The following is a 24562-nucleotide window of genomic DNA, read 5'->3' on the forward strand; positions in this document are numbered from 1 at the left end:
CTGAGGACACATGAGAAGGCAGTTGATTCTGCTGTAGTTGTGAAGGCGTGAGAGTAGGAGGACGCAAGAATCATGGATTTGGTGAAATAGACTTTGGATCTTGAAAGACGAGTAGACATTTACCTGGCAAGTATATGTCGTGGTAGTGACTAGACCAAAGTGGTGACCTAAGACAGCAAAATAATGCAATTTAAAATGTGGACTGTAAGAACAATTTACTCTTCTTTAGCTTTCTATCTGTAATACATTAGCCTGTCTTGATTTATGATGTTTTGTCTTTGCATATGAAGCAACTACAACCTATAAACTGTATCAGAGCGGTATCTGTAAAGTAACTCAGCTAATAGTTGGCTTAATGTAGCTTTTTAAAACTCTGACAGATACATGACCAAATTAAATAAATAAATAAATACCTAGAATTTCAAAATGGTTAATTATACTCTGATATTTGAAAAATATACATGAATTAAAATCTATTAGGGGAAAAAATGGACCTAAGATCCAATATGAACACTTTGCAATCTAACTTTATAGAAGAAATATAAGACAAACTATCCATAATGAAAACAATGAAATGTAGATATTTGAACACATATGCCACTGTTTACTTATTTGTTTGTTTGTGTATTTATTTATTTATTTATTTATTTATTTTGAGCAAGAGCTTGAGGGTAAGCAGTGGGCAGGGGCAGAAGGAGAAGGAGAGGGAATCCCAAGCAAGCTCCACAATCAGCTTGGAGCCCAACATGGGACTTGATCTCACAACCCTGAGATCATGACCTAAGCTGAAACCTAAAGTCTTAACTGATTACACCACCCAGGTGCCCCCCTGTGCCAGTAATCAGATTATCCTTTCCAAAGAGGCACAGAAACCAATAATACTTACATCCAAGAAACTTCTTGAATGCCTTCAAATGTTAATAATTGTCACCAAAAACACATACACCCTCAAACTTAAAAATCTATCTTGACTTGATCACTAGGACTGCATGCCCTCTCAGGAACAACGTGGTTGATGTTTCCCATATCTGCCCATGAAGGACTCGTTAGCCACACATGGTTGTACTGCCGATGGTTGTATGGTTAATCTCTGTGTCTCCACAGTCTGGGTTTCTGTTGTCATTCACACACACACACACACACACACACACACACACACACACACCCCATGATGAGGACGAGTAAGTTTGTGGGCACCAGAAGGCCCCTGGGGCTCAGAAGAATGGGTTCCATCACCAGCCCTGCTGATGTCTACTTCTCAGGCCTTAGATCGTTCAGCCTCAGCTTGGCTGCGTTTCCTCATCTGTTAAATAAACTGTGGGGAGTCATGGCTCCTCCTGACATCTTACAAAAATATAAACGTGTGCTGCTATATTTTTCCAAGGAGAGATCTGAGGTCTACCAGCTACAGTTCTTGTCTGAGGAAACAGAGACCATCTTCATTGACGGGGACGGAGGAGGATTTTATGCGAAAGGTTCAGGCACAGAGTGCAAATGTGGACACCCAGTTCCGGCAGCGCCCCAGGGAGGCCAGGCCCTGCCAACAACACGCCCTGCCACCATTACTTAGTGCCGAGCTCCTCCGCTCCTGGACACTCACCGCTGTGCTGTTGCTGGGGTGCTCCTGCCACAGACCCTGTGTCTTCACTTTCACCCTCAAGAAGCAAAACCCTGGCCAACAGTGTCTGCTGTGTACACCAGGACATAGGAAGAGGGAGTGTCACCGGGGATAGAGAGGGACGCTGCCTCCCCCTGAACTTGGGCCTGTCTCCAAGGGCTAGAGAGAGGCTAGCCGAGGAGCAGCCAAAACCACACTGTCCATTGTGGTGTCTCTCACCGGATTCTCAAAGGGACCATGACCCCACCACTTCTGCCAGAAAAGATTATGAATCACTGCATTAGATTATCTTTAATTACAGCTCTGAAATTATATGATTCTAAATACTAATTTTCCTTTCTTCCATCATCTACCAACTTGGAATTTCTTTAACAAGATACAAATGCAGCACAGAATGACTAACAACATTGCAGGGTCAGCCCCGAAGCGTCTTGTGATCATTTCAGTGGGTGTGTCATTACGACGGTTGGGCTAATGACAGAGAGTAACAGATGTCTCAGGGTAGTCACCCAGATGAATGTCTGCCAAGCCAGCGCCAGCTCCACAGGCAGAAGGAATTTTCTTTCTCATAGCCTCGTGGTGCTGCGTTGGGTATAATAAGATGCAGGCTGGCCTCATGGTTAAGTGCACAAACTTTAAGGTTAATGAGGATGGATATGAATTTTGAATCTGTTCCTTATGAGCTAGTCTGCCATGGAAAGGAACTTGGCCTCCGTGTGTGTCTGTTTCCTGTTTAGTAAAATTGTAGTGATAGTGGTCGTCAGTGAGTGCAATGGTGAAAACAAAAGGATGGAATGGGGAAAATTATAGTGTTTGACACATAGTTACAGCCCAAGAAGTAATGATGACAGCCATAATGACCATAGTTAAGGAATTCCCAAACTATGAGCCCAGCTCGTTCCAAAAAAGGCTTATACTTTAAAATTTTGAGCCAAGAGCAATAAGGGTATTTAGGTCGTGCACTTTGGTAAGCATTCCATGGTAAAATGAGTTCTATAAATTGTAAAACTGGCGTCCATAAATAATAGCCATAAAACATTGCCTTGAAATGTACCTGTGAGCATTTTTTTTTTTTCCTTACGTGGCCAGTAGACCCAAAATAAAAATATATAAGAACATTTTTTTAATGACATTATACTAAATTATGTTTAAATATATACCATGTGGTATCATCAAGTGACGTTAAATAGGAAATACCCAGAGGGATTCGTAACTGCATTAGTCTTCAAAAGTGAATGAAGCGAGTGTCACTTCGCCCCCCGCCCCTCCCCACCGCCCCTCCCCCACCGCCAGGCTTCCGTGGCTCTTGTTCTTGGGCGTCTGCTTACCAGAGTCCGGGAAGAAAAGTCCTTCGCCGAACTATTGAACGAGCTTCACCGTGCGCGTGTGTGCCTGGAAAGCGGGGCTGATTCTAGGACGCTTCTAAGCCCTGCGCTCTCCCTGTGTTGCAGGTAAATGCGAGTGCGGCAAGTGCACCTGCTACCCTCCGGGGGACCGCAGGGTGTACGGGAAGACGTGCGAGTGTGACGACCGCCGCTGTGAAGGCCTGGACGGCGTCGTCTGTGGGGGTGAGCCCCTCACGCTCTCTGCCTCCTGCTGCCCGCCTGCGGCCGGGGTGGCCTGCTTTCTGCCTGCCTGCCTGCCTCTCGCTCTCCTTCCTTCCTTCCAACTCCAGAGCACCTGGGTGGCTCAATTGGGCGTCCGACTCTTGGTTTCAGCTCATGATCTCAAGGTCCTGAGATGAGTCCTTGCTGGGCTTTGCACTTGGGGACTCTGCCTGGGATTCTCTCTCTCTCTCTCTCTCTCTCTGCCCTTCCTCCTGCTCATACACTCTCTCTCCCTCTCTCAAATAAATAAATAAGTAAATTTAAAAAAATAAAAAGGAAACTCTGTTAAAAAGAAGGTAAACTTGAAGCAATATACAATTAGACCCAAAAGCATTATATAATGAGGTTTGCATGATCTGTATCTTCTTAGACGCTTGATTCCGGGCTCTGGGAAAATATACTGTATGCCGGCCACAGAAGGTCACTGAAATTACACTAGGTCCTGTGAAGATGGTGACAGGTTTTGCTACAGCTGATCAGCTGAACATGTTTATTATTCTGTTAATAAAAACTGGTGGGGGAAGGAGGTATTACATACCAAAATGAAAAAAAAAAAGGCAGTATGATTACACTCAAAGTTCACTTACAAAATCACACACACACAAAACTCCATTTCCATGATGGCTCAGAGACCCAACAGGAGCTGAAGGACCGTAAAAACAAACAAACAAACAAACAAAAAAACTGCAGGGAGAGATTGAGACAGAAAGTGGTCAGGCAGCACAGAGTCCCGAGGCTGAATGTGACATGTGTACCGAGCTCCGACCAGTCAAGGGGGTGGGCAGCCACCACTCTCCTGTTTCAGTCTTTTGAGTCTTCCTTTGGCTGCGGCGAGGTGCGCAGACCGCAGCTCTGTGCGGCTCTCCGGGGCTGTCCTGTGAACTGGGTGCCCAAGCTTACTTAGTAACATACTCGGTGTCTCTTCAGATAATGATCATAATGTAATTGGGGGCTGTTATTGGGAAAAAATCAAAATGCGCCTCCACCTTAGGAAGGCGGGGACACCATCTGTCTCACACCCATGCATGTCTCTCTGTGCTCTCTCATTCCAACTATAAAACACTGGCCATTTGAGCAAACATACGTTTTTCTTTCCTTTCTCCGGAAGCCTAAGGAAAAGACCCCCCGCCTCCATTTTTTAGAAAATAGGTCTTGTGCCGGCTGCCTGTCTCCCACAGCCCCAGAGACTGCTCCTGCTTTCTTCAGGTCACAGATGAACAGAGAATGAAGTTGGAGGCATTTAGGTCTCCAAACTGAAAACTGCAGACCGAGGATTTGAGCTGTCCTTCCGTTCACAGATCCTTCTCGGCACCATGGTTTTCCCCAGGGTGACATCAAAATGTTTTGACTTTTTGTCAATATTCTTTTTGGCTTGGATTCTTTTGTTGTTGTTGTTTTGTTTTGTTTTTTGTTTTGTTTTTGTTTTTGTTTTTAAAGATTTCATTTATTTATTTGAGAGAGAGACAGTGAGAGAGAGCATGAGAGGCGAGAAGGTCAGAGGGAGAAGCAGACTCCCCATGGAGCTGGGAGCCTGATGCGGGACTCGATCCCGGGACTCCAGGACCATGACCTGAGCCGAAGGCAGTTACCCAACTAACTGAGCCACTCAGGCGCCCTTGGATTCTTTTCTTCAGTGGTATTTAGCGGAAATATCTGAGTAGATAATAGTCTCTCTCTATCTCTTTTGTTTATGTTCCTTTATGATTATGTTTACCAACTCATTTAATTCTTACAGTGATACTCAAAACCCACCTGGCATGTAGAACAAACTGCAGACCTGTCTTTGCTCTTACGAGCATCACCATGGCCCTCACCCTCTACCTCCCATGGGTCTCCTTGCCCATCTGCCTTGGTAACTTGGTTGAAAGGGCTGGTATTCTAGAAACCTGTTGCATCTGCAAACCCATTAAATTAGATAAACTCTTCCCCCAGTGAATGTCTCTCTCTCTCTCCAACTTCGGGGAGGAGCTCAACCATGACAACGTATCTGTCGAGCTCCATGCTAGAAGAGATCAAACATTGACTAGGTAAGCGAGAGACCATCTCACAAAGTAATCATTTTTTTAAAAGATTTTATCTATTTATTTGTCAGAGAGAGAGGGAGAGAGAGCGAGCGAGCACAGGCAGACAGAGTGGCAAGGCAGAGGCAGAGGGAGAAGCAGGCTCCCTGCCGAGCAAGGAGCCCGATGTGGGACTCGATCCCAGGACGCCGGGATCATGACCTGAGCGGAAGGCAGCCGCCCAACCAACTGAGCCACCCAGGCGTCCCTCATTTTTTTTTTTTAAAGACTAATTCTTGACTCTGCTTGTCTACTCTGTATTTTGTCCATCTACTCAGAATTATTGCCCTAGGGGGAACTGATATCCACTAGTGAAGCTAATAAAAGAACAATGTATAAAGCAGAAAACCAGTTATTTGATATACAGTGAAGAATACAATTGTACCAGAAACGAGAACACTTTGTAGAAAGAAACTCTGTGGGAAGTAAGACTCTGAGATAAGGATTTGAACGGACGTAACTTACTGGGAAGGTGAAGGAGATGTCGGTAGGAGAGTGGGCCCGCGGAGGCCTCCGTCACGTTTGTGTTATCAACCCTGTTACCGCTATGGGCGCCTGGACCTGGATCCGAGGACAGGAGGGGAAACTCTGGGAGCCCGGGGACAGCACACAATTCTCATTTATCCGTCACTCATTGGCTGAGGACGGCTTCTAGGAGGCCTTAGCTCCCCTGCCATACCTAGCAGGCCTCAAGGGTACTCACGTGATCTCAGAGCAGCCTTCTCTGGCTGGGCAAGACCTTGGGGTAGAGAACTCCAGGTGGCACTAGGTGGCAGTCCCCAAAACAGTAAGGACAGTATTGGCACAATGTCATCTGCCGAAGGATTACAACTCCCATGCCCGCTGATCCGAGCATCTTCTCTGGATGGTGCAGCAGACACACTGCAGTCTTAATTCTTTAATATGATCTAGATTTTACCAACTGTCCAGTCCAACCTTTCCTTAGACAGGATGTAACATAGTAGATGACCCGAGAGCTGTAGACAGGCAGACAGGTCTATGTTGTGGTCTTGCTTATAATTTGGTTATAATTCTCACTTACTCGTACAGTGAGAAATTAATTCTTAGGGGGTTGATCTTACTGAATAGAGATGATATCATGGAACTTAATCAGAGGACAAAGGCCTTTTCAAGTTTGGGGAGAAAGTTGCTCTTGCTCCTGTGTTCTCCTTGGAGACCCAGCCCCGCCAGCAGCAGACAGGTAGCAGCCAGATTTGCACAGCGTCTCTGATCACTGGAATCGGATGCATTCCCTCAGCTCTTGTTCTTAAATCTTAGCAACCAGCTCTAAGTAAACACCTATGCATTTACTTTCCTATTCTAAATTTTATTGAAAAGTTTTATTGACCAACGGTCTCTGAATACTTTTCAAGTATGTAAAGGGGAAAAGTCTTGGAAATTTTTCTTAAAAAAAAAAAAACTTACAATCTGCATAATTCCATTTTAATAGTTGAATAATGTCCTTGAGAGATTTGGGATTAGGATGATACTAGTATTTTAAGATTGTCTATAGGTAACCGTGGTTTGTTTCTCTAACCCCCTTCTGCTTCATCCAAGCTCCCTGAGCTGACCAGCCCAGGCGACAGGGCAGACCATTACATTCTGCCCCCTGTTCCTCACTAGGGCCGAGGCACGCGTCATTACAGATTCTAGTCAGTATTTTTTTGCTTTTCTTGTCATTTATTTCTGAATCTTCATTCCTGATGGTCATTCCTCTTGCTTGGGGAAGGATCTTTCCAGGAGGGAGAGGGAGAGATGTGCCCCCACCGGTGGCTTACGCATGTTTATCCTCAGTAACATACAGCTCGGAAAGCTGCATAGAACTTGGAGTCCACACATGCACTCTGATATGATTCCTCGACAAGACTCTCTCTTTTCTTCTCATGGTTATTATAGTTTATGAAGTTGCTGTGAACACCAAATTAGCGAATCAATATTTCTAAGAGAAATACGGGGCCATGTTCCTGCCTCTAATCAGAGGATTTTCATTAACAGATCAGTACATGCCCTCGTATTATGTATGTTTCTGTCTAGAGTCACCTTGTGTCATGTTAACGTGGAACTCACGGCCAGTGGCCCTGTAACCCACACCGGAATGGAGATCATGTGGCAGATGATTTCTCTGTAAGGGACAAGCCGGCCTTTTTGCTCTTAGGTATGCAAGGCGGCACTTGGGCACTCTACTTAGGGGCCATCTCAAACACCAAAATCATCAGCAAAAAGCACAAAAGTGTGACAAGCAAAGACTAAACATACCGCAGAAAGGACGCTTGATTACAGTGTGAGAGCTGAATCAAGAGACTGGGGGGATCTTCTTTGACCTTAGCCGGGAGCGTGACCCGTTCAGCCTGCCTGCCCCAAGGACCTGGAAAACTTAAACGAATATTGATTTCAGGGAATACAAATACATTTTAGTGAGTAAGCAAATTCTCAAATACGGGATTAGCAAATGATGAGAATCAGATGTAATTCATGCTCTCACTGGGAACATTCCCTCCCACCATAGTTTTGCACTTGGGCTCAGAGTGTGATTTCTTTGGGCCAGCTAATAAAGGTCCTGCGATTTTAATTTGTGTCTTTTCTGAGCACTACTTCAAGGGAGGAATTACTCGAGCCTTGGTTCTTATAACCTTGAATTTCATCTATATCTCAGCTGTTCTCTGGAAAGAAAATGTAAGAGACATGCCATTAATTAACATGTTTGAATCTATAGTCACTTTAAGATTAAGGTATACAGCATACTAAGCCAAATGATGAGATCACAAGTTCCTCCATGAAGCTTTATGTAAATGTGCTTTAATACTTAGAAATACAAATGGCAATACAATACAGTAGTTAAGACTACAGTTGGGAGCCCTCCCAACCCTGGCTCTGCCACTTACTAATAGTATTTGAGATAGTTTCCATAACCTCCATTTCTCACCTATAAAATGATAGTCGTAATATACCTCTCTAATAGGGTGTTGTAAGAGTAGATGAGTTAATGCATCTGAAGTACCCAGCATATAAGTATCGTGCACATACGACGTACACATGTGTGACACACACATATCTACACACGTAGATATTATTACTGGTCTGTACACATACAAAGAGACTGACAGACATGACGAAGGCAGAATTTTGTGCTGCGGACTGCTGTAAATCTATGGGATGTGGAACAGGGTTCCATGTTTGCTTATTAATTCCTTCTGTAACAACAGTTTATTCAAAGCTGTGAATTTCTGGTATTCAGGTTTAGATGGAATGAGGTTTTCCCCTCTTTACTTTTTTTTTTAAAGACTTTAATTATTTATTTGACACAGAGAGAGAGAGCTCACAATAGGCAGAGAGGCAGACAGAGAGAAGGGGAGGCAGGCTCCCCACTGAGCAGAGAGCCCAGTGTGGGGCTCGATCACCGGACCCTGAGATCATGACCTGAGCCGAAGGCAGAGGCTTAAACCCACTGAGCCACCCAGGCGCCCCTCCTGTTCACTCTTTGCTTAAAGCAGACTTTCTCCTCATGCCTGACAGTGAGCTACTGAAACCAAGTGGCCGCTGTGCATCTCAGAAGTGTTTTTGGTGGTTCTTACTCAGCAGTGCACTTTCTCTGGGGGATCTTCTCGTAGATTTTCCCCAAGCATGGGAGAGCACAGTGAAGAAGACACACCAGCCAGGGGGGTTCCCCAAGCCATGGTATGCATTGCCAACATTTCTGTATTTCTGTGTATCTAAAATTATCTATTATCATAAGAAAAACCCCTCTTCTTACTTAGTAACACCTTATCATAGCACGTAATAATAATTTAATCAGCAAATCCTCATTGCACATTTATTCCATGGAAAGCCCTGCCGGGTCTCTCAGTATTTTTCATCTCCTTGATGCCATTCTCTCTGACCTGTGTTCTCACGGGGTTCCTCTTGGTTCAAGGTTAAACCCGTGGAAGCTGCGCTACCTTCCAGCCATTCCACATCACTGACTCCCCCGGAGGTTACTGATAAACCCTCCTTGCCCAAATCCTGGGTGATTTTCAGTACTCATTCCAAATGACCAGAAGAAAACACAGGCGCTGTTATTACTCCGAAACCCTCGGGAAACGGTCTACCCTCCTGCGCCTCCAAAACGCCGGTCCCACCTGTTTCTCTCCCACTTCTCTTCTAACCACTTCATTTCTTTCCCTTGTTCCTCTTCCTAAGCCCGCCCATAACTCTTCGTATTTCCCTTGACGTGGCTTCTGGGTGTCTTCCTGCTGTTCGCTGTCCTCCTGCCGGACGAGCCTCTCCCCCCTTCGCCTTCAGGTCAGCCTCTCAAGACGATTTCTTAGCTCCGTTCTCCCGAATTCCAGACTCTCTCTTTTTTTTTTTTTTTCAAATTCGAATTAAATATCTTCATTGGGAAATTCTTGCAGCTTCTGTGTGGTTGAATCTGAACTTATCATTTATTTCTTCATTAATTCAGCAACTGTCTATGGAGCCTGTACTCTTTGCTGGCCCTGGAGATTCGGCGGGGAATCTGCCGGAGCTTACAGTCATGGTGGAAGGGCAGATGTTGACAAAGGAATGACATTGAGCCAGATGTGCCGAAAGCAGAGCCACTCGTTCAGTGGGAGCATACGTGATCAGGGGATTTAACCCAGACTCTAATTCTCCATATCTGGGTAACGCTAGATGGTGCAGAGTATGCGCTTTGCACATATTCATCAGCTGAACACGATGCCCGCCATACTTGGTGGTAACGGGGCGGGCAGAACTCCGCTGGGTGCAGCGATGGGTGTGACACCGCAGTCACGGAGAACAGTGTGTACCAGGCATCTGCGGGAAAGCCAGAGTGACATATTGCAAGAACATTTGAGAACCAGAAACCCTGGACGGTTGGGGATTGGAAAGCAAACAGGAGAAGGGTGGGACATGTTTTAAAAACCATGTTGGTGATTTGAGGTTTTACTCAGAGGATGATCGGAGGCCACAGAAGGGGTTTACACAAGGCGGTAATATGATCCCTACGTTGAAAATGCACCTCTGGCTGTGGGGTGAAGTAGGCATTGGAGGAGTGTGTTGGTGAGGCTGGTGGGTGAATATGGATGTTAGGAGAGCAGTTCTGGTGAGAGGTGAAGGTTGTTCAGCTGGGTAGAGGACAGGACAGATGGAAAACTTGGATGTGTTGGTGATGGGATTACCAACAATACGGACAACAGGCTAACAAAACCCTTACCTTACTGAAAGAGATTGTGACCCTCTGTTAATCTCCTAGCTCTGGTTCCCTGGGAACAGATGAAGACAGTATACGCCGACGTTACCCGACAACATTGCTCCTGGTAATCGTGATCTGTGGTTGATAAATTTCAACTAGATTGGGAGGGAGTATGGCTGAACTATAAATGTGTGATGGGGGTGCCGTGCCCCGGTGGGGTTTCCGGGAACTCTGCTTAGGGAATCATTAGGAGAGATTTGGGCTCCTTTAGGGCATAAGTCTTCCTATAGGTTAGGGAAGCCTCAACATCTGTGCCATATGGATCCCATCTCCGGGCGTCTGGGCTGTGTTATCAGAAGAGAATGTAATTCCCATACCACTGTATTGAGCTGTCATCCTCATCAGCGGCTGCAAGGCCTTGCGTGGGGGGAAACGCCTGGTGCCGTCCTCATGCCAGGATGTGGTTCCAGCCTCTTTTCCTTCCAGGGAGACTAGGGCCAAATGTCAGCCAGAAGGCTTAGCGGAGTCCTCACTACCTCAGGAGTATGAGCAGCATTTGCAGAAGTTCATGATGAAGGGATGAGTGAAGGACCGGGGAGGATCAAGGATGAGTCCCAAGTAAGTTTCTGATCTGAGTATTTGGATGGAGGCGACCGTACTTTGTGGTGCCAATTGTCTCCATATTTTTTAAAAATGATTTCTTCGTAGAAGACTATGGAGATGGAGAAATTTAGATGTGCTATGATTTTGTCCCTTTTACCCGGCATTGTATTCCTTACACTTCTCCTTGAACACCTCACCATTTTTCCATCCTTCTACTCGTCCTCCAAATTATCTCCTTTAGGCAGCCTTTCTGAAATTCTTCTATACTTCCTCCATACTGCAATACCTTCATCATAATATCTCCCCATTTTGCTGGGTTCTTCTTATATGTCTCTCCTTTTCAGATCTATACCCTTCTCGTGGGCACAGTAAGAGCCTCCCCTTCCCCCATTATTGTGTCCTCAAACTTAGGTTAAGGATTGATCCCAGGAAGTTTTTTTTTCTTTGAATAAATTGAAAATTAACAAGGCCACAAATAAGGGGAGAAAGGGACAGAGGAAAAAAAGAGAGAGACAGAGATCCTAGTTTGGAATCAGAGAATTCTTCAGGTGGGAATGAGCATTTGACCTGAATCTTGAACAGCTAATATTTAGCTGTGTGGAGGTTGGGTGTGAAGATCATTTCGGGTCTGGGAGGGCTAAGCAAAGGCACAGAGATGAAAAAATATTTGCTGTGTTGAAGGAATGTATTTGTTTCATTTTCTTACATCAGAGCTCTTTCTCAGCTGCTCTTGAATCCATCCTTGGGATTTTTTTTTACACTATTTACTTATCATTTATAATGTACATTATTTCACTTCACCTATTTTATTTTGCTCATCTTTAGAGTTTGGGCATTATAAAATATTTTACATTTTTATTTTTTTAACATTAAACAACTAAAAATTAATGAAAAATACAAAGGACAAAATAAAAATTCCTCATAAATCTATCATACAAAAATAATGTCTGGTGATACTTTGTTGTATTCTTTCCTATATTTTTTGAGGGATAGGACTTTTTAAAAATACCTTGGTTTATGAATCTTCTGTGGGTATTTTGATATTTTTTCTAGAGGAAGTCCACATTCTATGGTGTGTGTGCACTCTGCTGTATTCCTTCTGAAAGACTTAAGTGAGTAGAAGTCATTTTTTTAATAAGCTGAGTGAGCAGAGCCATACAGCAAGATGAATGGGAAGCTACTGTTCGGACAGACCAGGGTTTGGATCCTGGCTCCATTTCCTACTAGCTGTAGTAACTTACACAGGTTCTTTGGTCTCTGCCTTGATACACCCATATGTGTGGAAAGGATATAACACCCACCAGTTTTCTTTATGGTGAGAAGGAGACATAAGGAATGCAACATGCCTGAGACTGCCAGCCAAGTAGGCATCCATGCACATCTTCTGCATGTAACGGGAACCAAAAGATTGAAATGTCCGTCTTCGGAAGAGGACAAAACAATGCATCTGTCTTGGATATCTTAAAGCAGTAGCTGTGGGGTGTTAAGAAAAAGTTGGCATCATATGAATCATCAGTTCTGTGCCTAGGAGGAATGGCAGCTCTTTGTAGAAAGCATGTATTGCTCCCCTCACGGGCAGCCAGGGGTTAACAAATCTTCCTAGTATGAGTGAGTGAAGCTCCTTTCCTCCACCTGGCATGGCTTTGGAGGTGAACAAGACTGAGAGTCACTCACGTAGGTCATTTTCTCTGTTCACTACCAGACACAGGACCATAGTTTGCGTGGTCTTTCACCTGGAGAGATGAGCCAGCGTGTGGCCAGAGAGCCGTGCAGGGCTTGCCTGAGTATTGCAGCAAACAAGGACTGAGTGAAAGCAAATGCATCCATAAGCCTACCAAATGAGCAGGCACATGAGAAATAATAACTAGCCCTACTTATCTCCTCCTAAGAGTAACGCTGAAGATGATTTACCATCTCTGGTGGGTGGGGGTAACTTGGTAATTGTACCTCAAGGTGAGTGTAAGTAATTACATAATTCTAGGCAGTTCGGGTTTGATTACACCAAAATTACATCCTGAAAATGAGTCATGAAAATGACTGGCAAACAGAAAATCGGTATGAGGTTAGACCCTTCTTACTTTAATTAAGTTATTGGTGAGTCACGTGCAATGATCGTAGACCACATGCAGACCTTCTCAAGACATCTTTATTAACAATGAAAACTGTATGTGATCTGTAAGTGCGTGGATTTTTTTTAATGAAATAAGTCAATACTGAAAAAAAAAAAAAACATATTCTGTCCAGAGGGATAATCCTAAGAATCACTCACTTTTTAGTGGTACACAATTTTAAGTGGGTACACAATTTTAATTTAATTTCATGAAGAAAATATACCCACATGTTGGCTGGCGTGTGTTTAATTGTTTTAGGCAAATAGAAACTTGACCAGAGACGTCCCTCCTGCCCTCCATTTACCCAGGACAGGAATAAGAAATGGCCGGCTTATTGCTGTTCTTCTTCCCTCTGTGTTCCTGGAATAGCTGCTGCCCATGGGTCCAATTGAAGAAACAAGAAAGGATAATGAAGAGCCACCTCTTAATTACACAATCAGCTCACATTTCTTCTGGGAGTTCTTTAGTTCATAGCTGCAAATTGAAGGAGCACATGCAGCCTGAGGATATGAGGATAGTGACCCCCAGGTGTTGCTGGATTGCTGACCTTGACAAAGGTCTCCAACCACGGACTCAAGCCAAGCCTCTCTTAACTTGGGTAGCAGGGGGATTGTCTCCAGATGACATCACAGTCCTCTTTTCTGAGTTCCTAAGTGTACCAGTCAGAACTGCAGGTAAATCACAGAAATGTATCTGCAGGTTGTCACTCCAGGGATGGATGGTGAGGGGTCTACCCAAGATCCATCAATGTCCCGTACACCTCTGTCTTCACTTCCGACCTTCCAGCATGACTTTTTACTGTCATGTTCCTAGAAAGCCTCCAGTATATCCATCTTTTAGGGAAGAAAAAGGGGAGAGAAAAGGGCAAAGATAAGCTATCTTTGTATAGCTGGCCGAGTCTGTCTCATTTTCTTCGGACGATAGTAGCTTTCCTGGAAACCTCACCCAAAAGATTTTCTCTTGTATCTCATTTGTTAGAGCTGTGTCTTAGATCCAAAGGAGCCTGGGTTTTCAAACATTTTCAGATGGGCATATTATCACCTCCCTTAAAAAAAAAAAAAAAATGAGTGCCCCCCCCATATTAACAAGGGAAAAAGAATATTGGGTAGGCAATATGTAGTGTCTGAGACAATTAGATCCATTCATAGGTCATTGAGAAACATCATTGCAGTGTTTTAAAGAAATGTGTCTCAGAACCAGTGAATTGCATTGGAAATGGTCTTTGTCTAGAGCAGCCGTGTCCAACAGAATTTTCAAAGATAACAGGAATGTATCTGCTTCATTTTACTCGGGAGCCACTGACTCCATACAGCTTTCAGGCACTTGATATGTGACGGGGGCACCTGAGACACTGCACTTAAAATCTTACATAATTTTAATACATTCAAATAATCATGTGGGACTAGTGACTAATACATTGGGCAACACAGGTCTGGAGCATCCTTCATGAATATTTTGGTGTGGGGGAAGGGAAGCAAATAGGAAGAAAGAGTGAGGACGGGGGTACCCGATGCGTGGAGCTAAGTATCTGGGAGAGGTGAGTGGCTGTGGAAGTGAAAATCAAATGGAAAATTACTCACCGCTGAGAAGACTTGGAAGTCAAGTGAAGGCCGATTTAGTGTACTTCAGATGGCTCATTAGGCTGGCTCTTTCTCAGGTTCACTCTAGAATAATCTGTTTACACTTATTATACGGAGATAGCTTATCGCTATGGTTTCTGCCTCCCCGCAGACACGTTGTTCTTACTGAATGGTACACATGCATTAGGCTGCAATAAGTCTGCCACCCCTGGGTGTTTCATTCATAGACCTCAGTGACAGAGTTGGTCTGGCAAAAGCTGAGTGAAACTACTCTTTTTTTTAAGATTTTATTTATTTATTTGCCAGAGAGCACAAGTAGGGGGAGTGGCATGGCAGGCAGAGGGAGAAGCAGGCTCCCCACTGAGCAAGGAGCCCAATGCAGAACTCAATCCCAGGACGCTGGGGTCATGATCTGATCCAAAGGCAGATGCTTAAGGGACTGAGCCACCCAGGTGTCCCTAACTGAAAGTACTCTTATGCTCTTATGTTGGTTTTTTGTTTTTTTGTTTTTTTGTTTGTTTGTTTTTTGCTTTTTAACCGATTTTCAGGAACATTCTACTCAGTAGGCCACCTTTATGAAATAACCTCCCTTGTCATTTTATAAAATTGTTTCATTCTTTACTACATGTTCCTACCTGTCCATCTTCTTCTCTTCTACCTGAGCCCTAAGTACTGGAGTTCCCCAAGATTTATTTCTCCCTAGGTGGGCTCATTCACTCCCAAATGTTCCAAATGCTATCTATTTTTGGAAATTCCAGCATATATAATGTAGCCCTAACCTGTGAGCACCAGACTTGTGACACCTGCTTACATGACCTATTTACTTGGTTGTGTTAAAAAAAAAATGAAAAATAAAAAATAATTTATTTATTTATTTGAGAGCAAGACACAGCGAGAGAGGGAACACAAGCAGGGGGAGTGGGAGCGGGAGAAGCAGGCTTCTCAGAGAGCTGCATATGGAGCTTGATCCCAGAATCCTGGGATCATGACCTGAGCCAAAGACAGATGCTTAATGACTGAGTCACCGTGGTCCCCTCTACTTGATAGTCTTAAGAGCATCTCAGACACATGAGCTTCAAAGCAGAGCTGATTTTCTCCTCTCAACCGTGTCCTTCTGCAGCTTCTGTATCTAACAAACAGATCATTATTTATATTTTCCTAGCTAGGAAACTAGTCCTTGCTCACTCATCAAGTCCAATCCAAGGCCAAGCCCTAGAAGGGCCACCCCCTCTGTCAACTCTCCTCATCTGGGCCTCCACCTCCGTCACCTTCCACTTGGACAACTGCAACTCTGTCACTTTCCCCATACTCAGTGCCTCCCAACACACCTTAATCTCTCCCCCCCAGCTGCTAAGTTGAATTGCAAATTGTAAATCATATCATATCACTCGGTTGCATAACACCCTCTACGATTTCCCATTCTTCCTGGAATAAAATTGAAACTCCTTACCAAGAACAGACAATTTCCTATGTTCTCATTCCTAAATATTTCTCTGGCTTTGTTATTTATTCCATTTTTTCTTACTTAATTTTCTTTGAACACAGTGACCTTTTTTCACTGCCTGTGAGATGCCAAGCTCTTTCTTATTCCAGGAACTTTTCATTAGCTTTCCTAGAACATTGGCTATCTTGGCTTCTTATCCCTTGAGTGTCACAGAGCTCTTCTCTGACTACTCCAGGTAACATTGTTCTCATTATCGAATATACTAGCGCCCTCTTTAGCTCTCCCACAGCTCACGTGTATTTGTGTCCTTGTTTTGCACCTTCGTGGACTATAAGAACCATGACAGTAGAGCTAGTACGATGCCTTGTGCACAATAGTTTCTCGAATGTATGCCTACGTTATTAAAATTTATTTTAAAAAGATTGTATCAAAAGATTTTTTAAAAATTTGAAGTAAAGAAGAGCCATGCCAATGGTAAAGAAAAGAATTTGAATACCAAAGCGTTTTGACCATTGTCTGGGCTAGATGCCAACCTAATTTTGTGGAAGGATGTGATGAATGAGCTAATAAATGTAAAACAATCTCCTATTTCCATGAATATAAATTTTATATTAAATTACTTGCTGTGAGGAGCCATTTAGTTATTCTCAATGATATCTTAAGTTAAAGGGAGAATGGCTTTCACTGCAATAGAGATTAAATGATTCCAATTATGTCAAATTGATGGAAATTCTCACTAGCCCAGGGTCAGTAAGACCCATTTGGAAATTCCTGAGCTGGATGCCACCGATGCACAGAAGCTCATTCTTATTTTTTGTATCCCAGATTATCAGCCTCCAAAGATGGACTTTTTTTTTTTTTTTTAGCATCTTAAATCACTTTAAGTGGACTTTTGTTTTATTGGGAAAGTAAAGATGTAGTCAATATAATAACTATTTTTTGTGTAGGTAGCTCTTCGGGGTCCCTGATGCTCTAACTTCCTTCCACCCTACCGAACACAAAAATAAAACAGAGCCATCCAGGAACTGTCCGTTGCCCTTCAGTGATGGTGAATTAACCAGAGGACCTATAAACGTGCCCTTGATTCGGCTTATGGTTCTCAGCTGGGATTTGTGGGTGAAAAATGAAAAGGAGGTTTTGTCAAAAAAAAAAAAAAAAAGATTTCAGGGGCACCTCAGTGGCTCAGTTGATTAAGCGGCTGCCTTTGGCTTAGGTCATGATCCCGGGGTCCTGGGATCAAACCCCACATCGGGCTCCCTGTCAGCTGGGAGCCTGCTGCTCCCTCTTCCTCTGTCTGCTGCTCCTCCTGCTTGTGCGCTCGCGCTCTGTCTCTGTCAAATAAATAAATAAAATCTTAAAAAAAATCAATCTACAAGTTTTGTTTTTGTTTTTGTTTTGTTTTGTTTGAGGATCCACTGTGTCTAAGGCGGTGTGCTGGGCACTCTGATTCCTACTCTCAGGGAATTCACCTTCAAGTAATGGGTTTCTTTGATACATAACTAGATACCACAATGTGCAAGAAAAAGTTCCCAACAGAGGTGAAAAATAAGGTAGTATAGACACTCAGAGGAGAGGATGCACTTCACTTGGGGTTATTAGAAAAATCTTCACTAAAGTTTAGTCACTTTCCCCAGATTTGAAAACTATTATGACCAGACTATGTAGGGTAGGGAGCGTGGATTTCTATCTCAGCGAGCTGGGGAAATGTACCAGAACAAGGAATAGATCAGTGTAAGTTAAGAAGTATCTGAAAGGGGAGAAGAGAAGTGAGAGAGTGAGATTGGAAAAGTAGGGCAGGGGTGTATTTCAGCAGCCTAAATTGTAAGCAAAGCTATGTAGGGGAACTTCATCCCATAAGCATTGAGGGGCCTTACAGGGCTGGTAATCAGGGTTCTACGTGAGTGGAGTCATGCTATGGGAAATGGGGAGCACAACTGTTGGAGAAAGACCTGCTAGAAGGTCTCTCAAAAGTTCATGATGATGACACAGGTGGGCATTTTGGAGGTAGTTTCAATAGATTCTGGTAACTCTTTAGAAGAGGGATATAAGAGATTCAAGTGTGATTCAGGTGGTTTGAGCTGGATTGCTGGAAGGCTAGTTGCACGATTCAAAGAAATGGACCCAGGGAAGAGCAGCTGTGGGAAAGACAGCCGCAGATGCAGGTCCAGAAGAGCCGGTCTGGATGCTAGTAGGATACAGAGTGTGCAGTCACGGGAGTGGACGTTAGGAGAAATTTAGAGGTTGGTGATACAGTCCCATGATCATTGCTGTTACCTGAAAGCCTGTGATTTATGAAGTTTTCAAAAGAGAGATTATAGAGAGATAAAAGAAGATCAAGAATAGACAATCAGGGGACACTCACATTAATAGGATCAGGGGGGGAAAAAGACAGAAAACTAGACACAGGAGAAGTGTTGGAAGGAGGAGGATCCCAGGTCATGAAGACCATTCTAGGAGCAACTTCTCAAGAAGAAAGTGCCCATGAATGCCAACTGTATACCTTTAAATTATGCATCGTTTAAAGCTACCTATCATGTCTGCCATGCTGGATTTCCTGTCCCCTGGTGCCCAGCAAACTGCTCTGCTCATCGTCAGTAAAATTTTACTCAACAAATAGTTTTTTGGTTGTTCTGCTTGAAGAGATCTGGTTGTCAGGTAATGCATATATAGGTAAAAGAAGGAAGCATTGGTTGAAAATAAGAAATTAAAGCAGAAGATGAGACAATGTAATGGGATGTTGGTGTGAAGCAATTAGATGGACTTTATGCTTGTGTGTGACTTTCTTTTTTTTTTTTTTCCTTAAGATTTTTTCTTTATTTATCTGACAGAGATCACAAGTAGGCAGAGAGGCAGGCAGAGAGAGAGGAGGAAGCAGGCTCCCTGCAGCGCAGAGAGCCCGATGTGGGGCTTGATCCCAGGACCCTGGTATCATGACCTGAGCCGAAGGCAGAGGCTTAACCCACTGAGCCACCCAGGTGCCCCTGTGTGTGACTTTCTTAAATACGGTGTGATATATAGACCAAAAAAGGAGGAGGAACCAATGACAAAAACAAAAGGGGGAAAATAAAGTCAAAGATATGCATCTAAGTCTTATGCTCTTGTTAACATCTGTACGCCAAATCTACCTAGTTACATCTGTTCTTATTAAGGGAAGAGTACACAGATAAAGTAACAATGCCATTCCTATGGAAGTTAGCCTTTTGTTTTTTATTAGTAAACAATAGGAGGGCAATCAATGAATTCAGCAAGCCACGGGAACGTGACTAGCCTTGCAAGTTGGTCTGGATGTCGCGGTGTGCGCCACCAGGAAGCGCCCTAAGACTTCGTGCTGATAAAAATGCAAATGAGGAAGTGGCTTGTATCAGGGAAGGAGGGTACAATTCCATTTTAACTTCTTTCAAGCTTCCTTTCTTTCTTAGACCATCTCCTGTGCTAAGTTCAAATGTCGCATGTTAATCTGGAACTCGATTGTGACGTTCTTTTAAACAATTACACGTCAAACTGACTCTGTAGGAAGGCATGTTTGCTGGATAGGAAGTGGGGTCTTGTGGTTTAGGTATTTCTTTCCGAAGAACTGCGAGTCGGCTGGATATTTACCCGGCTCCCCTTCTCACCCCCTCCCTTACCCCCCGCGGTTGCTTCGCAGGTCACGGAACGTGTTCCTGCGGCCGCTGCGTGTGTGAGAGAGGCTGGTTCGGGACGCTCTGCCAGCACCCGCGCCAGTGCAACATGACGGAGGAGCAAAGCAAGAGCTTGTGTGAATCAGCAGATGGCATACTGTGCTCGGGGAAGGGTGAGTGTCTCTGCCGGAGCTTGGACCTGGTCCCTGTTCTGACACAGGGTTTGGGCGGCAGCGCGTCCCTTTGCAGGAGTGAGAACCACGCTGTCCTCTGCTTTACCAGACTTCGGACTCCAAAGCTAACCAACACGAAGCAGGGGTAGGCGAGGGTCTCAGACGACGAAATGGGTAGGAAGGACTTCCTTCGAGAAGGTCCTGAGCCATCCCCGTGGCTGAGTGACGTGTAATTAATAATTGCATGAAAAAGAAAAGACAGCAAATACAATGGGCAGGGAATGGACCCCCCCCCCAAAGGCAGAGGGGTAATTGGTGAATTCACCTGTGAGAACAGCGCAGCCCCGAACTGCAGAAAAGTGATCGCAAGTTTCCGAACGGTCCAAATCTGGGTGATGTCGATGAGGGTGTCGGGGAGGAGAGCGGGGAAGGTGAGATTTCTGTTTCATAAAACATGGAAAGGAAGAGTCTATGGGTCTAAAAGTTTTGGCGTCATTTTCTTTGGCCTAAAAATCACCCATTTTCCAACCAAACACGTGTAATCTAATATATAATGAAAATGAAGGCTGCAGTGTTTTTATAATTCACAAGTTGATTGACTAGAAGCCACCATCCCAATCAAGCATTTACTGCAGAAATAAATTCTAGAAGAATAGCAATCCTGCCCAGAGAAAGCAGAACAGATTTTTCTCTTCTTTTTTTTCTGAGAAAGAACACTGACAGATTAAATTTCAGGCACCTTGTTTATGTTTCAGCGCGAATTCTTGAGGGACTTGAAAATCCTGTTCTCATGGTGCATATGGGCTCATCTAGGAGTCTGTCACGTTCCTCCCTGCTAGTGCCTAGGAAAACACCAGGAAGGCTCTGGAAGCTCACCAGATTCTCGGTAACGTTCGGGAGCTGCCCTTCTTGAGACTAGATGGTACAGAGTGTCCAGACCCTCTTCTTCAACACAGAGGCCTCCTTGCCCAACACTAGCCTCTCCCCTTTCAGACAAGGCACAGCTGGAGGTGAAACTGCACTGTTTCCCCCAGGGAAGCCCAGTGAATGGCTGGGGAGGGAGGAAGGAGGCTTCAGGGGCTGTTCCTTTACCTACCTACCGCCGAAGGCCTCCGCCATCAGGCTCAGAGAAGCTTTTTGGCTTAGCTGCAAAGATAAAATCCAGTGGAATGCTGTGACCCCATGTGATGCTGAGAGGAAGGCAGAAAATTGAAACCTGCTCAATTTCAACAGACAACTGTGCTGGTCCTTGGTTTCCAGGAATGCTGGGTTTGAGACTTTGTGTTTCCAGTGCTCTGCTGGGGGTGGGAGGGGGGTAGAGGGGGTTGAGTTTCAAGCAACCACTTTGTTCCCTGCCTGTTCTCTTACTCAGTTCGTTCTCACTCCAACTCCCAGATGAATCTAGCACCAGTCTGTCCATCAGGGGCTCTCAGCGCCTGGAAACCCTTGCTTTAGGTTCAAGCTCTGTTGGGAGAGCCTGAAATGGGGAAGGAACTGTGGAGGAGGAGATTAGCAAAGGAAGAAGAAAAGAAGGTGGGAATGAATTATCCCTTCCAGGGGAAGCAGATGGGGGGGGGGTGAGAAACGTTATCAGATCAGAAGGCAGCATCCTGCAAATAACCAAAGGGTGACCATGATTAGCCTTACCTGAATTAGAGTTCTTCTTTCTGAGTACAGCTCCAAAGGTAGAACCCTAAAGCTTAGATTTTTTTTTTAAAGTTGGTTTTCTGTAATGGCTTCATTGTTGGAATAAGGATAGTAACTTTTCACAGAAACTCTACAGAAAATGAGGATTTTCTGTCACATTGAAACATTAGTGTGCTCTTAACATTAGTTTACTTTAAAAATCAGTCACTTTGGGCGTGCGCACATGCGTGTGCATGTATTTACATTTACAAGAAGCCCTGAGGAATCCTTAACACAGTCCACGAGCAGGCCATGGCTAAGTCGGGTCCAGCTGCATTTATAGGCAGAAAGACAAAGCCATGGTCACCCATACAGCAAACACCGATCTGTCTGTCCTTTCCTCCGCTGAATTACATGCCAAGAGGAGTTGTTTCTTTCGAAGAAATGAACGTTCTTCTTAAAGCCACGACTTCCAGAGGAGAGTCTCTATTTTTCAGCATCGTAAATGCAGAAAATGCAAAAAGGATAGGTTGACTAAATATTGACCCAGAGGCATTTTCTCAAAACAAAACAGAACAAGGGATCTCTCTCGAGTTAATGCCTTTTCAAATTGTTTGCTTTGGGTGATGGAAATATATCCAGAGATCAATGAAGGGTTGAAAGTCTGCTCGTCTAAGACGTTTATCCTTCAGTGAGTAGAGAGTTTTAGAGTCATTAAACTCAGAAGAGAATGTGAAAGATGCCTGGAGGCTGCACTTTTTGATGCTGGTGTCGTGGTGATGACGGGCCTTCCTACTGGTGGCAGCAGCAGGCTGTGGCTTTCTCTCCTGTTCTGGAGAGTTCCATGCTGGATTATACAAGAAGAAAGGGGCTAAAACCGAGATCATGAAACTATAGATACAGAAGAGAACGAGGGCCAGCCATTACCCCTGTCCCCATGGAAGGTGCCACTCCACCCTCACCCCAAGAACCACCGAAAAAGTAGTCCAGGAGTAGACTAACGGTCTCCTAACATGGTGGCGATGTAAAGGGACCTTGACCAGGGCCGTGTATTTCTCCATCTCATGGACTTGCCAGAATTCCATATACTCTTTGTCAGATTTACAAACGAAAACCCTTCCGCCTGATGATCACAGAGGAAGTTGGAGCCTTTCTCTTTCTCCAGTCATGGGATGGGCATGAGCAGTAAGCCTGAGGTGACATGGCTGTCCGTTGATGGCCCACACCGCCCGCTACGCATTTCAACCATCAAGACAAGTCTGGAACATGCGCTTCCCGTGAGCTGTGAATAAAGTTGTCACCTCAGGAGACGATGAAGAAATAGCGTTTTATTTCTTTACAAATTGATAGCCAAAACAATAAATCACTCCATAGAAAAAGTTAAAACAAGATACATTGTTGTGACCTTCAGAACCGATGGAGTAGTTAGTACAATAGTGAGAAGTGCCTGCTGGGATGTCAGGTTCCAGCATTTTGTCAGGCTTGATGAACGAAAAAGAAAGTCGAACTTTAAGTAATAGGACAGCTAACGAAGGCGCTTTGCCCTCAGACTCAAGTCGTTTCTGAAGAGCCAGAGGGTTGAGCATAGAGCCAGGTCTCCCCTGAGTTTAGCCACCGTTGCAGAATATGTGATATAATTCATTAGGCTGTTTGTTTGGGGGTTATTTTTATGGATCCAAGCGTACCCAATGGCCTTTTTCCCATCATAACGTCAACTTAGATCTGGGTCGTCACCTGTAATACTCTTAAAGCCACTGTGGTGTGACAGTGACTCTAGGTGTGTGTCATTGGTGTCTCCTTAAACTCTCCCAGGGATTCCCGTATCAGCCACGGAAGTGCCGTGCGCACGCCCCCCCGCTGGCGTCCCCTCTGCTCCACCCCTGGCTCGTCACCCCCAAGAAAGGGAAAGGGTACCAGCTGCACCTCAAACACCAGCTTTAGCCCAGTGTTCTAGCTGCTTCCCCCGATGGGGCTGTCTCGTCAGAGCCGTGAGAACACACAACTCCTTTTTTGAAACTCCATGGACGTTTTTCCCGTGAGGGGCATTATGGATCGGTAGGAAGATAGAACAGACTGGGTCAGACTGAAATCTTGGGATAACTGTTGTTTCTGGGTCACGCGGCCCTGGGCGATTCCCTTATCCTGTCTGCACTTCCATTTTCTCGTCTTTGAAGAAGGCAGAAGAATCTCAATTCCTTCCCCTTCTTAAGGTCCTTCGAAGACCCATGAGAAAGTGCGGCTGGTTCCCCAGGAATGGAAGCCAGTAAGAAGCACAGAAGGGAGATGGGAACCTTCTTGGGGGCCGTGATTCTGGGAAAGAAAATAAATGGATTAGTGATGTGGGGTCCCGAGCTCACTACCGGGGAGGTCTTGCCAAAATGGGCCAGCTGCTCCCAGTGGCAGGACCGGTGTCATGGGTGTGAGTGGGTCCCAGCCAGCTGAACAAAACAGTTGGTCACCTCTTGGCAGTCATGGGGCCTGTGTGTGTCCAACAGAATCCTCTCCCTCAATTTTCTCCTTTGCAGAGACCGGCAGTCTGGCCTCTAGTTATCATTGGAAACAGCCAGAGCGCTCTACGACAAAGGCTATAAGAGGTCCTCATAACTCTCCCGCCGTGTTAGTACATGCGAGGCCACTCGTAGTTTCACAAGCCCTAGAAGAATCCCCGACCTCTGGGATACACTGAGAATTGACAAACAGGAAAGGAGCAACACAGCTGGGAAAGATGCTGACCGAGAAAAGCTCGTTTTCACAGCGCACACAAAAATCAATCCGCATTTCTCTTTCTAAGTATTTCAGGAACTAGTAGAGTCTGGGAACTGGAATGTACTTGTCAAACGGTCTATCAGTGTGCACCGTATTAACTTTAGCTGAGCTTATCAGTTTTAGGAAAATACATTGATATGGCCTGAAGCGAGCATTTCAGAAGCTAGAGCAGAGATCAAAATAG

General features: G+C 44.6%; 1 protein-coding gene across 1 annotated transcript in view; it reads left to right on the forward strand.

Moving 5' to 3' along the window:
- The window catches only part of ITGBL1 (integrin subunit beta like 1), a 213766-nt gene that overhangs the window by 186320 nt on the left and 2884 nt on the right, over positions 1-24562 (forward strand). The window contains exons 8-9 of the mRNA XM_082701490.1: positions 3070-3186; positions 19840-19986. Of these exons, the coding sequence (XP_082557616.1) occupies positions 3070-3186; positions 19840-19986 (264 nt within the window). The remainder of the gene's footprint in view (positions 1-3069; positions 3187-19839; positions 19987-24562) is intronic.

Source organism: Mustela nivalis (assembly GCF_964662115.1).
Source record: "Mustela nivalis genome assembly, chromosome: 15".
NCBI classification, from domain to species: domain Eukaryota; kingdom Metazoa; phylum Chordata; class Mammalia; order Carnivora; family Mustelidae; genus Mustela; species Mustela nivalis.